Genomic DNA, 13854 nt, shown 5'->3' with positions numbered 1-13854 from the left:
CATCGGGGAGCGCTCTGGTGATTCTCAACTTATACCAAGTTCTCCAGGATCAATTTCAACTAGAGAGTAAGAGTGGAAAATATTCGATGAACAAAAATTCTGTATTCAATGTAAATAGTTTATTTGATCATATTCGTTGAAAATCTCAGATCACCTAATTTAAAAAAGCATGTTATTTAAAGTATTTTGTAATAAGCACAAAATGCCTAAAATACATTTCTGATGATGAAGAAAAGAAAAACATGCCAGTATTATCCAGTCAGAGAAATGTTGCTGATATAGAGACAGTGAAGTTCACAGAGAAAAGATGAATGGCAGCACATGCTTCAGTGGAGATATTCATGGTCCAGAGAGAAGGGTGTATCACAAAGCCACAACACACATAAGCCAGCTATTAAAATCTAACTTTATAGTTACAATGTCTATCAAGTATACAAGGCTAAATCTGTCGTGTTCATGAAGTTAAAATGGAAATATGTGCATAATTGCAAGTCGGAATATGTTGTATATGTAGCTGGCTTTGATATTGCTGACACACCCTCGAGCAAATTCAGTGATCCAGTGCCTCCTGCGTGACAGTGGGGCGTTCTGATTTAACACACTAGCATCTTTCTGTTAATGGTTTAAGCCACTGTTTTTGGCTTAATTAAATATACAAAACGGAAACAAAAACTATAAGTTAAAAACATTCAAAGTGTATAGCACAGGGCGTTGAAAACTTTGTTTAAACAATATGTACAATATTAACCTGGTAATGTAGTGAAGTAAGAAGTAAAAAAACATGGTTTGTAGCAAAATATCTGTACATTTAGAAAACTTTTTGTGTTGTGTACTTTGTTTTGCCATGTCTTTAATGACTACGTGCTGCCAAAACAACGGACACACGTCAAAAGGAAAACATGAGCAAAAGCTAAAAGGAAACTTTTCAGTGGTTAAATACTATACATTAAAATTACAATAAGTGAGTAGACACAGTAGCCTAGATTATGATTAACCTTTTAAACGTTTTCAGAGATAAAATGCAAACTTAGATCCAGTTTTGACAATGAGTTCATCCAGTAGGCCTCAGTATCTTCCTTGCAGTCTCTACACTTGGCTGAAAGTGTACACGGTTACTTTGAGTCCTTTAGAAGCTCTTCTAGCGGCCACATAGGCTTAATTTGTTCCCAGAAACCAGCAGATTGCTGTACGACTGCAGCAATGCAACATTTGAAATGGATGGAGTTCTACTTAAGCAGACAGCCTAGTTCTATAGATTGAGAGCTACGAATTCACGCTTGGTCCAGTAACCATAGTAACACCGATGAATGAGAAGTTAATATACACCAGTATGGAGAGGCCGTGCTATATACAATTCACATTAGCCTGGTCTCGTTTTTTTAAACAGTTTCTTCTTTTTGATATAATTTCTTTACACACATGTACCTCGTACTTGCGTAAGCACTTCCATAGAGTATTAATTAGTTTTGGATCGCTGCTTTAGTCTACACAACTAGCACGCATCTGTTCATCAGCCCTTTTAGTAGAAGTTGAAAAGCTCATGAGATTTTAAAAAGTGCTGGTTGAGCACATGGTTGACTTCTGAGAGGAATGGAGAGAGCACCGGAATGTACTAAGATACTATGGAGCTTCATAGTCATCACCACAGGCGGGATATTTGCAACAGCTAAGGGAACGCGTCCCATACATTCTACATGTTTCCGAGGAAGCATCTCTTTACGTGGCTCTTTGCTACAGACCCTTGTGTCCAGTTTTACACACCACAGGAATCTTACAATTAAAGCCTGGTCGAGTTGTATTGCTTGAAGTGAGAGTAATAAAAAAAACAGTCATCGGACAAACAGAAGACAAAATGACATTGGATCACAAAAAATAAGTTCAGGCACTTGGCTTGTCTAAGGTTTCTTACAGTCGACCTCTCAGACATCTTTCTTTCTTTCTTTCTGTCAGTTCACACCATCCCCAGTCCTTCATAGTGAGAAGCTGCTACTACACCACAGACATGGAATGACATCACATTGTGTATTCTTATGTAATATATATACATATTCATCTCTATGGTTGCTACTACACTCTCAGCATCATCTTTCACTTGTCATCCTTCACTTCACATCCATCCTCACCCTCTCTCTGTCATTACCCTTCCTGCCCATCTATTTCCCCCCTAGCACATGCACTGTTCCCTCATCACATGACCACTTCGGCGTTGTTCACCGGCCGCAAGTTCTGATCATCAAAGCGTCTCCTGACACTCCTCCGCACCGCGTCAGCTCGCCTGTAAGGCTGATTCCTCAGATCTGAGAGGGGAGGAGGGAAGAAGGGAGGGGGGGTGAATAAAAGAGCTGTCAGTCAACTTGTCAGGGCCTTTTGATGAGCCGACAGGCTCAGAGCGCTGGCAGCCTGTCACCCAAAGCAGCTTGAGTTCTACACAGAAAAAAACACAACCTCCAGACCAGCTCTATCTGGGTGTTAGGACCGAGACAGGCCATAGAAAAGTCCTGAAAGGGTTTCAAATTGCAAGCCTCTGCCAATATCAGATGCCTCTTGTAAAACCGAGAGGCATCTTCCCCATAGAAACATTGTTTTACAATGTTGTAAAACATATGCTTTAGTTCCAAAAGTGAAGAAAATACTGAAAAAGACCATTTATAAACTATTTGTATCATAAGACATGCAATATTTCTATTATGAAGGAGATCATGAAGGAAGAGAAAATACAGGGAGAGGTAGATCAAGATGGGCATTATATATCCCTTGTGGGAAGAGAGGAAAACAAGGAGGGAGGTAATAAAGAGATGCTTGCCAGGTTTGGGACACATCCACCACTACAGGAGTGCTATTGGAGGAGTTCCTTACCCTCGAGTAGACATTGGGAAATTTAGTAATATTATTCTTCTTTAGGGCTAGATGAAGAGAAGACAAAATGAAAGTTAAAAAGGGATGGGGAGGATGACCAGAGCTTGTCATCCCAATATTTCACAATGGCCTTGCAGCGAGAGCGCTGTGCGAGCAAAGCGGGTGAACGAGAGCGGAGCAAAGTGGCAGGAGGCTGCTGGGGCGAGGCCAGAGCGGGGCAGGGGCGAGGGCAGGAGGGGTGACAGAGCTGGAGGCAGTTAACTGGCACAGCTGGCACAGAGGAAGACGGAGGGGAGAGTGGAGGATCAAAGCTTCTCTATTTGTTTTCTTTTTTCTGTGTTTCTAAACCCAGACTGCTTTGCAGAGTGGCTACCAGCAGGACAGAGGAAGAGCCCATTTCAAATTACAGAGGAATTACCGACCGAAACAAACAAACATGGTTCCCAAAGACAACAGGATTGTTAATGTTCAACAGCACCTTGACCAAGAAACCAACCAAAGCATGCATGCAGCCAGGTAAACACTGATAGCCAATGAAATGTTTTTAATGAATTACTGCTAAATAGGTGTAAATTCAGTGAATCCACCTGGTTGCATGTTAGTAGCACACACCGAAAAACAATGTGACTGTAAAGACAGAGTGCTGGATTGCAAAAAAAACATATGCACACATCATGCACCATGCAATGCGTTAGTGAATATGACCACATCTAGCCTGCCAGTCCACAGAAAGTCATTTGACAGGAAGGCGACCTATCAGCAGGTGGCAGAACCAGGCACAAGGTAAGGGGGACCGGGAGAGCAGGGATGCATTGTGGGTAGGGAGCAGGGAAAAGCAATTGGCATGCAAGAGGCCAGAACAACAGCAATCGTGATAATGAACACACAAACATTCAGTTTTCATGGAAACATTGATTAACACAGGAGAGCAAGGTATAATGCCACAGGCACTTACACAATTATGAACAGCAAGGAGTCATACTAGTCATGTAGACAGCTGGGATATATTGTGCAGTAATGATGTGGCGCTATACTTGATGTTTCATGGTACAATTACTATATATAGTGCAACATGGGACTGCAATATGTTTAGTGGTACTGACTCAATTTCCCCTCAAGGATCATTTAATTTCCATCTAATCTGATCTAAAGTAGAAAGCTGTGCAGCCTTCCATGCACAACTTAGTCTGTGTTATTCAATCTACAGCCACTAGATGGCAGCTGCCAACTTACTTGTGTGTGCTATACTAAAGAATGAGAAAGTAACTGTACATTCTTCACCAATCTTAATCTGCTGTCGGTACAGATAAGAGCGACCTTGGAGACTGTTCCCTCTGTGACATTATGGTTTGCTGTGGTTGATAATACACACAATGTTGATGAATGAGGGTGTCACACTTCATGCAGGTGCAGGTGGGGGAGAAAAGTGTTACCCCTTCACCTCGTCATGCTTAGGAGGGAGGAAACACACCAATTGCATGCGCACACTCGCATAAAAACACACGCACACGCACACAAACACGCACACATTCACACACACTTGTCTCAACATCCATGACGGGGCTAAATCGGGCAGAAACATGCACAGGTCTCGAGTGTGAGAGTGAGAGACAGTTAAGAGAAAGGAGTGTGTGAGGGCGGAACACGCAGGGTGGTGTGAAGAAGAAGAGAGGGCAAAAGAAGAAGAAGAAGAACGGTATTGTTCCAGCAACCTTTCAGAAGAGAGAGAGTTCTATAAGCTTAGTAATGGTACTCCTCATTGAGGGCGGGCTCGCAGAAGAACCGAGAGCCGCGCTTGGCGGTGCGGGCGGTAAAGGGCACTGTCTTCAGCACTGCATTGAGAACAACAGGGACAACAGCCAGGACAAGACAAGACAAACACAGTATAAGAAAGCAGACTGCTACAGGGTTTAGCACTGGTTAGCAAATACCCAACAACAGCATTGCAGAGCATGGCAAACATCTGCACTTCTAGGATGTTTCGAGAATGAATTCTAGCAGGTTAAGCTCTATCGAGGGCCTTGTGGGCTGCTGGCGGGCAAAAACTATTCTACTGTAACACTTGTGTTAAAGTTTTACTAGACTAGGCCTTTCTGACCTTGTTTGTTACAGTATAACAATGTTTTATTGTTACAGAGACCTGGAGGTGTTGCTGGCTCAATGTGAATTTCAATTGCCTGGGGCGTCTACCTCTAGTAACACATTTACAATATTCCTGAGGCATGTTTCATTGCTCCTCAGTAAAAACAAGATGGGTTTTTCCTTCCCTGCTGATTAAGGAGTCCGTGGTGTAATGCAAGGACCATGTAATATAATGATACAAATCAATTAATGATCTATGAACTAGTCACAGCCCGGCCCTGTCTACATACAATTGGTGTTACAAAGCAACGACAAGCAGATAAGAAAAGCAATGATCATCACACACATTTTGAGCTGACTCAGAATGTCACTAGATTAGCTGGATTGTCAATGCATGTTTGTACTTGATGATTAATGTTAAGTAAAGCCTTAGGTTTTGAAACACCCGACGGCTGAATTGTGAAAGAGTCGAAGTAATTGTGTTAGTTGGTTTAGAATCCCTTGTTAATGACTGAATGTAGAGCACAGGAGAGACCTGCATGCAGAGCGCCCTGTGTGTGTTTGTTTGTGTGTGTGTGTGTGTGTGTGTGTGTGTGTGAGAGACGCCACTGGAGCCAGGCCCAGGTGAGGTTACCCGTGATGATGTCCTCAATCGCCCCGTCTTTGCCTTCATAGACGTGGCGGCTGTCCTTCACCTGTTTCTTCCTGAGCTCCTGGATCAGCTCCTGCTGCTGCCGCTTGCTCTTATGGGAGGGAGACTGGGGAAGACACACACACACACACACACACACACACACACACACACACACACACACACACACACACACACACACACACACACACACACACACACACACACACACACACACACACATTCATTTGACGTGTAATGAGTATTACTCTCAGTCATGACATTTCTTGACAACACTAGTATAATCTTCAGGTTTCTCCCACCCGTCATTTATTTTAGCTCTGAAGTGCTTTTATGCAGCTAATTCATACAGCCCTTAATGTGCACATTAGTGTGTATGTGTGTGTGAGTTAATTGAAGCATTTAAGTAGTATAACTGCTGATCCTGAGTTGATGTGATGCGGCCCAGCAGGGCGTCAGGCTGTAGCACCCGATATAACTACAACCAGCAGGCAGTCAGTGCATAGCTAATCCTGCCATCAGGAGTCTGGAGGGAGGGAGGGAAGGAAGGAGGGAGGGAGAAGAGGATGAAGTGGGGAGGAAACGGAGCCAGCTTACCTTCTGGCCTGCTTGATCCACTGTAGCCTCCTGCCCTAGAAAGGAGGGGGGCGGTAAAGGGAGGGAGGGAGGGAAGGAGGGAGGGAGATGAGGATAAAAAGGAGGGAGGGGGAAGAGAGGAGGAGGGGGAAGTAAAGGAGGGGGGATGGGGAAGGAGGGCGACTCACCTTCTTGTCTTCCTCCATCATGGCCTCCTGTTCTAGAAGTTTCTCCATCAACATCTGCTCGTGTCTCTTCCTCTGCTCGTTGTCCTCCTCCGCTTGCTAAGGGGATCACATACACACACACACACACACACATACACACACACACACACATACACACACACACACACACACACACACATACACACAAGCAGACACACCCTGTTATGAATAGTTTAAATGTGCATCTGTTTATCACAGAGAGCATTAGTGTTGTCACGATAACCACAATGTATCTACCACAGTACTTCAATACCATTGCGAAAGATTGAACTCAATATTGAATTTTATAAACATTCAATACTTTCACCAAATGTGTTATATTGAAAAGAAGAAGAAGAAGAAGAAGGATTTAAATAGGCAGAGCCGCAGTCTGGCTCTTAACAGTGGACTGCAGCAGTCAGAGTCAAACAGCTGAAGACATGGCAAGTGTCAAACAGTCCACCATGTCTTCAACTGGATCCCAGTCCACCTAAACTGGTTGACAAAACTGGTGCCAGGAGTGAAATATGAACTAATTTGCTTACAGAGCCGACAAAGACTGAGACACCCAACCAACATCAAAACCCCTGTGCAAAAGCTGCTAAAAAGCTGTAGAAAAGCTGTAAAGAAGTGCTGTAAAACTTTGCTTGATGGTTTTTGTTGTTTGCTGTGGTATCGCAGTATTACATTTTTAGACATTAAACTTAGCATTGGTACTGAACTCAAAAATTCTGGTATCACGACAACACTTGAGGGCATACAGATGTCTAGCCTCATATACACATGAACACACACAGACATGAACACAACCGCACAGTCAGAAAGACACAAAACAGAAAAACAGAGAGGGGTTTCACACATCGCTCTCCCAGTAACCCCAGACTGACCCTCCCCAGAGGCTGCTGGGGGGGGCTGCACTGACGTGAGCCAGGCTGACATGCCTAGAGCCAACCGGCTGGCGAGGTGTGTGTTCGTCTACTGGGTCAGCGTGATTGTGTGTGTGTGTGTGTGATTGTGAGATGATTATCCGGCTCACCCTGTAAGCCTTGACAAACCGCACAAACACGGGGAAGAAGACGGAAGGCGGCGTGGTTTTGGAATTCTCCCCGAAGAACTTCACCGCCTCGTCAAAGGCGTCCTTTCAAACACAAACGCGTTATTTTCACACTGTATCATCACCCTACTCAAAAGTGTTATTGTCCTGTAGTGTTATTAAAAGATATCTTCAACAGCATTTAAAGATATCTTATTAGACTAATTAGCGTATTTCCTTGGATAACATTCAAACGACTTAATTTAAAACGGCAGCTGTTACCATAAACAGACACAGAGGATAAGGATAATGCCTTAGTAGAGTAGTACAGTGATGACTCGGCGTGTGCTGAGGTTACCTGTGCGATCTTGGCATCGTCCTGCAGCTTTTTGAGCTTGGCCTCGTTGTGTGTAATGAAGTCTTTGAGCATGGTGTTGTGGCCGTGCATGCTGTACTCTCTCTTGGTCAGCTCCATGCCTCGCTGCAGCTCCCTCACATCCAGGAGGACGTTCTCCAGCGACACTGTGAACGCACGTGCACAGTTAGACGTACGGATACACACACGCAGCTACACACACAGCTGTACGGAGTAAGAGGGAGCGAGCGGCATGGTGGTGGAGTCATTTCAAGGCAAAATGAACAGAATGAGAAACAACTGAATCCCCAAGTACAGTAAATATACAAGAATTTGCCTCTGTCGCGTCAATGGAGACAGATGGAAAACGTATGGAGTTGTACAGTACATTCTGGCACACACAGGATCTCACATCTATGCACTAATCACAAGAAATACAACTGCATTGTAGAACTCACCTGCCGCAGCTTTCTCCACATAGTGCAGCTCATTGTAGAAGAGAGAAACCTGCTGGTATTTCTCCTTCACCACGTTGGCTATGTAGTGTAACAACGTCAACTTACGGTCTGTCGACTTGGTGTCGAGTAGCTGTGAGGAATTTAAGAGATACGATGAGAGATGAGAATTTTGTGAAGAAAAAGTGATCAGCTTAAAAAGGCAGGTAGAACTAACTTACCAAGTCTAAACTTTGTAGCTTGAAACCGTACACTGCTCCTCTTTTGCTACTGTTCATGTAGTTTCCAAGTGCCAAGATAATCTGTAGAATAAAAAAACATCATTTGAATAAAAATGAACCCCGCACATTCACTCAACATTACATGCAATCCGTAAAGAACGATACACGTACCTCTAGGATTTTCTTTAGCTTCTGCGATGACTTGATGGACACAGAGGCTGCGATGATTGCATGAAGTTGCTGTGGGGAAACAAAAGTGAAGATGAGATGAGAGGCAGATGTCAAATCCAGTGCGGCATCTTCACTTTCTGTCATCGAACCCTCACAAACCAGGAGTAATCATATGAGAATGCAGCATCTAGGATTGCAAGACTACCTCTAATGATTTTCAGCCTGGAATGCAGTGGAGAGATTTTGTCTCCCCATCCTTGGATCCAGCCCACCCCATGTTGGGTCCCAGCCCTTTGAAACGCATAAAGCCTAAAATCCATTCCCTAATTCTCTGTCTGTTTTAAGCAAAAAAAGGATCCTGGCTCTCACCGGCGTGAGCATCTGCACGCTCTCACAGAAGTTGCCGATGAAGGCCATGATGGTCATTTTCTGCATGAGCCGCTCGATCTTGCTGAACTGCATCATGAAGCGGTCCTCATCCGTCAGGCTCTCCAGCGGCTTGCGCTCCTTCTCAAACTGCCGCAGGATTTTAATCTCGTTCTCTGTGGGCTGGAAGCGCATCAGACACTCCACAAAGTCCACCGGCAGAGTGCGCAGGTCAAACCTGAGTGGAGGGAGGAAACAGGAGGGTGGCAGGCACATAAAGCCATATTAATACTTTCAAACTAAAGCAAGATATAGACTAGAAAATATAGAAAATGTACTCATTATCTTACAAAATGATTGATGACGAACGTAAAGGGCATTATGAGTTACTACAAAAGTTATCAATCATTTTAAGACCTTTGCTTACAAAATAGTTCTGTATAGTTCAAAGTATATGTATTGTAAATGTAAGTATAGTATATGTATTATATGTATACCCACATGCATATATACACACATACACACAAACAAGCAAATATTCAGCACACATGTTCATGTTTATGTTGCAAATATTCAGCACACATGTCTCTCATTCATAAAAGAGTGTGTAGGTTAAGCAAACATTAGAAGGATTGTGGGCTTTTGTTTTGAAAGGTCTTACAGTTGAATGGCCTTGCAGATCTCCTCGGGCGTCTTGCCCACTTTCCTCAGTGTGATGGCCAGGTTCTTGGCCCTGTTGGAGTCCAGCAGAGCCACCTTGTTGGGCCCCTTCTGGATGACCTTCTGCTTGCTCATGGTCACGTCGATCGCTGGGCCCTGGGCCTTGGTCTTGAACATCTCCTCGAACTCATCTACATTCAGGTCCTGGAAGATGACAGCGAACGAAAATGAATGAACAATACAATACAATGGTAGTAGTAGTCAATTCCTGGTATTTATCTAGGCACTAAGACTGACTCTTACCTCAAGTATCCTCTCATCATCAATCTCATTGAAGACGGTCCCGTTGATCTGGTTGGGTTTCAGAGCCACCCAGTTGAAGACGGGCATACGGAACTTGGTCTTGATGGGTTTCTTAATCTTGACGGCTGGATAGGACACAGAGGAGTTAGTGATTCCTATCTCCTGTTGGAGCACACACACACACACACACACACGCGTGCAGGTTGGATTGGTGAAAGGGTAGACAGGTATCTGGGACTGATGACACGCATGGAGATGACTCCCTCTGTGGCTAGACCCGGTGTCCGTCTGATCTGTTAAAACAAGCCACTCCTCATTTTTAGCATTTTCTTAGCTGGTTTTAAAATAGTTAAATATATAAACTTAATTTAATCAGAAGGAATTTGAAATATGATTGATATACCACAAGAAAAGAATAGGCAGTGTTCGGCCTTTTTAAACTAAACAACCCACTGAGCAATTTTATGTTGATTAGCCATTTAAAAGACGTGTACATGTGGACTTCTCTGGTGCATATTTTTGATATATTTACAGTTGTTTGCGCATTGTTTAAATATGTAATAATGTCTTTACTGCTTGGTCTAGTGCTCAGTGGGAAGGAGGACATTTCTTACTTTTTCAAGCAGTGCGAACCCCTCAGTTTCACTCTCTTGCCAGGCAGCGCTGGTATTACGGGTGCATATGGCGAGGTTTTCCCGCTTGGCATGGTGACAAACTGTATTTATCTGGGAGATTACGGTCATTTGTGGTGCCCGCCTGGACTTATTCCTTGAAGCCGAATCCTGAGGTGGCGGCCAGCCTCGCCACAGTGGGGTGAGTGCCACACACACACACACACACAGGGTGCCAGTGGGGGCGGAGATATAAGGCAGTCGGGAGTGTGGTGAACAGCATTCCAGCTTTGCGCAACACTCGTCTATCGCTTACTATCACCTGCCTGCCGCAGCATGTCACTGTGTCTCAGCATGCAACCACCAACACTTTGGGATGTTGCAAGACACGTACATCATACACACACGCACACGCACACACACACTCTACTTGTATATGCAGACAAGGTACATCGAGGTGTGAAGGAATACCATGCAGGTGTTTGAAATGCGGTATTTTCTTTGTTGTGTCATCAATTCAGAAAAATCTAAAGTTTTATGGCGAGGGAAAACAGCAGAATGTCAAAAGAGAATTCATAAGCTCATGGTTTATGGGATGTGGAACTTGTGGTTTCATATCTTGGCGGGCTCATGTTGTTAAGAAGTGTGGCAAAATGAAAGAAAAAAAAAAGAGAATATGTTTGGGGCATTTGAAAACAATCAGGGATCATTTCAAAGAGAATGCATGCAACACAGAGTCCAATTTCACGCATGACTGCAGTTTTTCAGCGTCGAGTGCCAAGGATGCAAGAGCCCACCTCCTCACAGGGGGCTAGTTCCTGTGTGTTCAGCTGGGATTCAGACACTGAAAATACCATTTTTCAAACTTGTGGGAAAGGAACATGTGGGAACTTGGGGGGGGGGGGGGGGGGGGGGGGGGGGGACACCACACATGACAGACAAAACCTACAGAAAAGTTTGATGGGTCCCTCTGGTTGGCAGAAAGATAGGAGAGAGAAACAATTCAAAGAGAAATCATTAAGAAATTGGCAGAGTTAGTGAGAAATTAGGACAGCTTACACAGGCGCATCTCAAACACACATAGTAAACCGCTGTGCTTTAAAAATAAGACTCACAGTTGCTGCTGCTCAGTTTTGTTTTCTGACTCAAAGGTTTCAAAGTTTCTCAGGGCAACCTTAGGCCGTTTATTCACTGTGGAAGTTTAGCTATTAAGCTATTTAATGGCATAATCCTTTTTCTAACCGTCTGGCCATGATCTTGTAGCATGGTATCATGGGGGTTGGTCACGCACACACACACACACACAGTATATACCGAGGAATGTGTACACCCAAATGTACACACAGGCCGGTCTGGTTACAGTAAATTCTATTCATCGAGTCAGATGAGGGTCTGGCTGTGTTACCTATCAATTCTCATCATCTGAACAGGAGCATCAACAGGCCTGAGTCACACAGAGATTGGTCTGGCGTGACTGACAGACAGGAAGTTTGATAGCCTCGGAGCTTCAGACATCCTGATGCTTATCACATGGGCTGTCGACTCAACTCTGGGGGGAGGACTTGGTTCATTAGACCTGATAGTCTGTCTTACAAATGTTAACGGCTGCAGGATTTGACCAGTGTATAGAGATATACTGTTTTACTGTGATATACTGTCCCAAGATATGCAGGAAAAATACCACAGCCATATATAAACATTAGCATTGAATTTCAGGTCGTGAGCCCACTGAGAGAAGTCTGACACTGTGTTATCTGATGGCAACCCAAACCCGCATTTTACTTCAAAAGAAACTCTTGTGTCCATCATGAGATCATCTTTCACTACGTGGCACACACACACACACACACACACACACACACACACACACGCTTCCATGTGGGTATTTTGGCCATGGGTGACCTTACCTGCTAACCCAGAGTTCATGATGACAGTGGGGGTTCCACAGCCGGGCAGCGGGGGGGCTAGAGGAGGAGGTGGAGGGGGCAGAGGGGCCGACATCGCTGTAATGGGTCCCGGGGGCGGAGGGGGAGGTGGAGGGGGCGGCGGCGGCGGAGGAGGCGGGGGAGCCGCTGCCGGCTCGGCCGCCGACGGCCCGTTTGGCACTGGAGGAGAGAGGAGAGACGAAGAGGATGATAAGCGAAACGAGAGGAGAGTGCAGAAGGTGTAGCGTTAAAGTAGAGGAGGTAAACAGGCAGAAAGGCAACAGCAAATCATGCGTGTGGAAATGAGAAAGCAAGTTTCTCCCACGGAGACTGAATTGTAGGTGACTGCAAATAAACTCATCGCACATAAATCCCTTACTGGCTGACTGGCTGAGCAATCCTCCGGCTCTCTAAGCTCTGTTCCCGTTTGTAACACCTCTAATGCCAAAGGATTGTGTGCAGATTTGTTGTTTGGGTTCCTAGCTATTACATCAGGTTGTCAAATTCCAGTGAAATACATGTCTAAACATGAACCAGTCATAAATAATACTACCTTGTCAATAAGCTATACTGAAATATGATTGATCTGGGGTTCTAATTTTTGTTATCCAGTTCAGTTGAGTCTTTTCTCATCTTGATCATTTTTTTGTATTGTTGATTGTTTTTATAAGCCCCTTGGATCTGCTTTATTCCACCTGCACAATGTGTTTTTCCCCTCTCTCTTCTTTCTGCATTTCATGGATGCACTGAACTAAAACTAAAACCTACCAATGCCATTGACTGGCGGTGGTGGGGGTGGAGGGGGCGGAGGTGGAGGAGCGGGCATGCCCGGCACGCCTCCCGCATGGTTTGGACTGACAGCCGCATAGTTCCCCCCTGGCGCGGCGCCCGGTACGCCCTCCACGCCGGAGGGTGGCGAGGGCAGGATGGAGATGTCACCGTCTCCCTTCTTGTGGATCTTGATGGTGCCCTGCTTCTCCAGCTCGTGGATCTTCTTCTCCAGGTTACACTGCCGCTGGATGGCCTCGTCTTTCTCCTTCACCATCTGCCGCAGCGAGTGCACCTGCGAGCTGGCGTCCTTGTATACTTCCTGTTTGGGAGCGGTACAACCGGGAAGTTAGAATTGTAAAAATACATACATAATGTTGGCTATGGAATGTGTATATAATGTGAATTCATAAGTATTGTGTATATGATGTTGCAGATTATACTTCTCCTATGAGCATGTAAACCAAAGCTAACAAAGGCCAATTGTTTAATTTTGACTGGTGTCACATTAAAGAAAAGTTTCCAACTTGTTATTTGCGAGTGTCTCATATTAATGAGCTGTGCCAGTGTGCGTGCCTGTCCTTTGTGAAATGACAAGTTAATGAATGAATATG

The 13854-nt window shown here is 44.6% G+C and overlaps 2 protein-coding genes across 6 annotated transcripts in view; one reads left to right on the top strand and one right to left on the bottom strand.

The window, feature by feature from the left end:
* Positions 1–13854, top strand: part of glb1l (galactosidase, beta 1-like) — a 180371-nt gene that overhangs the window by 33369 nt on the left and 133148 nt on the right. The window lies entirely within an intron of this gene.
* Positions 91–13854, bottom strand: part of fmnl2a (formin-like 2a) — a 56725-nt gene continuing 42961 nt past the window's right edge. The window contains exons 14-27 of one of the 5 annotated variants that reach the window (XM_078286209.1): positions 13241–13562; positions 12455–12652; positions 9937–10061; positions 9635–9837; positions 8977–9211; positions 8608–8676; positions 8437–8517; positions 8219–8348; positions 7764–7927; positions 7409–7510; positions 6355–6450; positions 5573–5696; positions 2804–2903; positions 91–2297 (exon numbers count right to left, since the gene is read on the bottom strand). In XM_078286209.1, coding sequence (XP_078142335.1) covers position 2297; positions 2804–2903; positions 5573–5696; positions 6355–6450; positions 7409–7510; positions 7764–7927; positions 8219–8348; positions 8437–8517; positions 8608–8676; positions 8977–9211; positions 9635–9837; positions 9937–10061; positions 12455–12652; positions 13241–13562 — 1950 coding nt within the window. In that variant the 3' untranslated portion in view covers positions 91–2296. The other 4 variants (XM_078286210.1, XM_071918338.2, XM_071918339.2 and 1 more) reach the window with 4 other exon arrangements.

This window comes from Centroberyx gerrardi, chromosome 10 (genome assembly GCF_048128805.1).
Source record: "Centroberyx gerrardi isolate f3 chromosome 10, fCenGer3.hap1.cur.20231027, whole genome shotgun sequence".
Lineage (NCBI taxonomy): Eukaryota > Metazoa > Chordata > Actinopteri > Beryciformes > Berycidae > Centroberyx > Centroberyx gerrardi.
The sequence above is the reverse complement of the archived record's forward strand: the minus strand, read 5'-3'. Positions and strand labels throughout refer to the sequence as shown.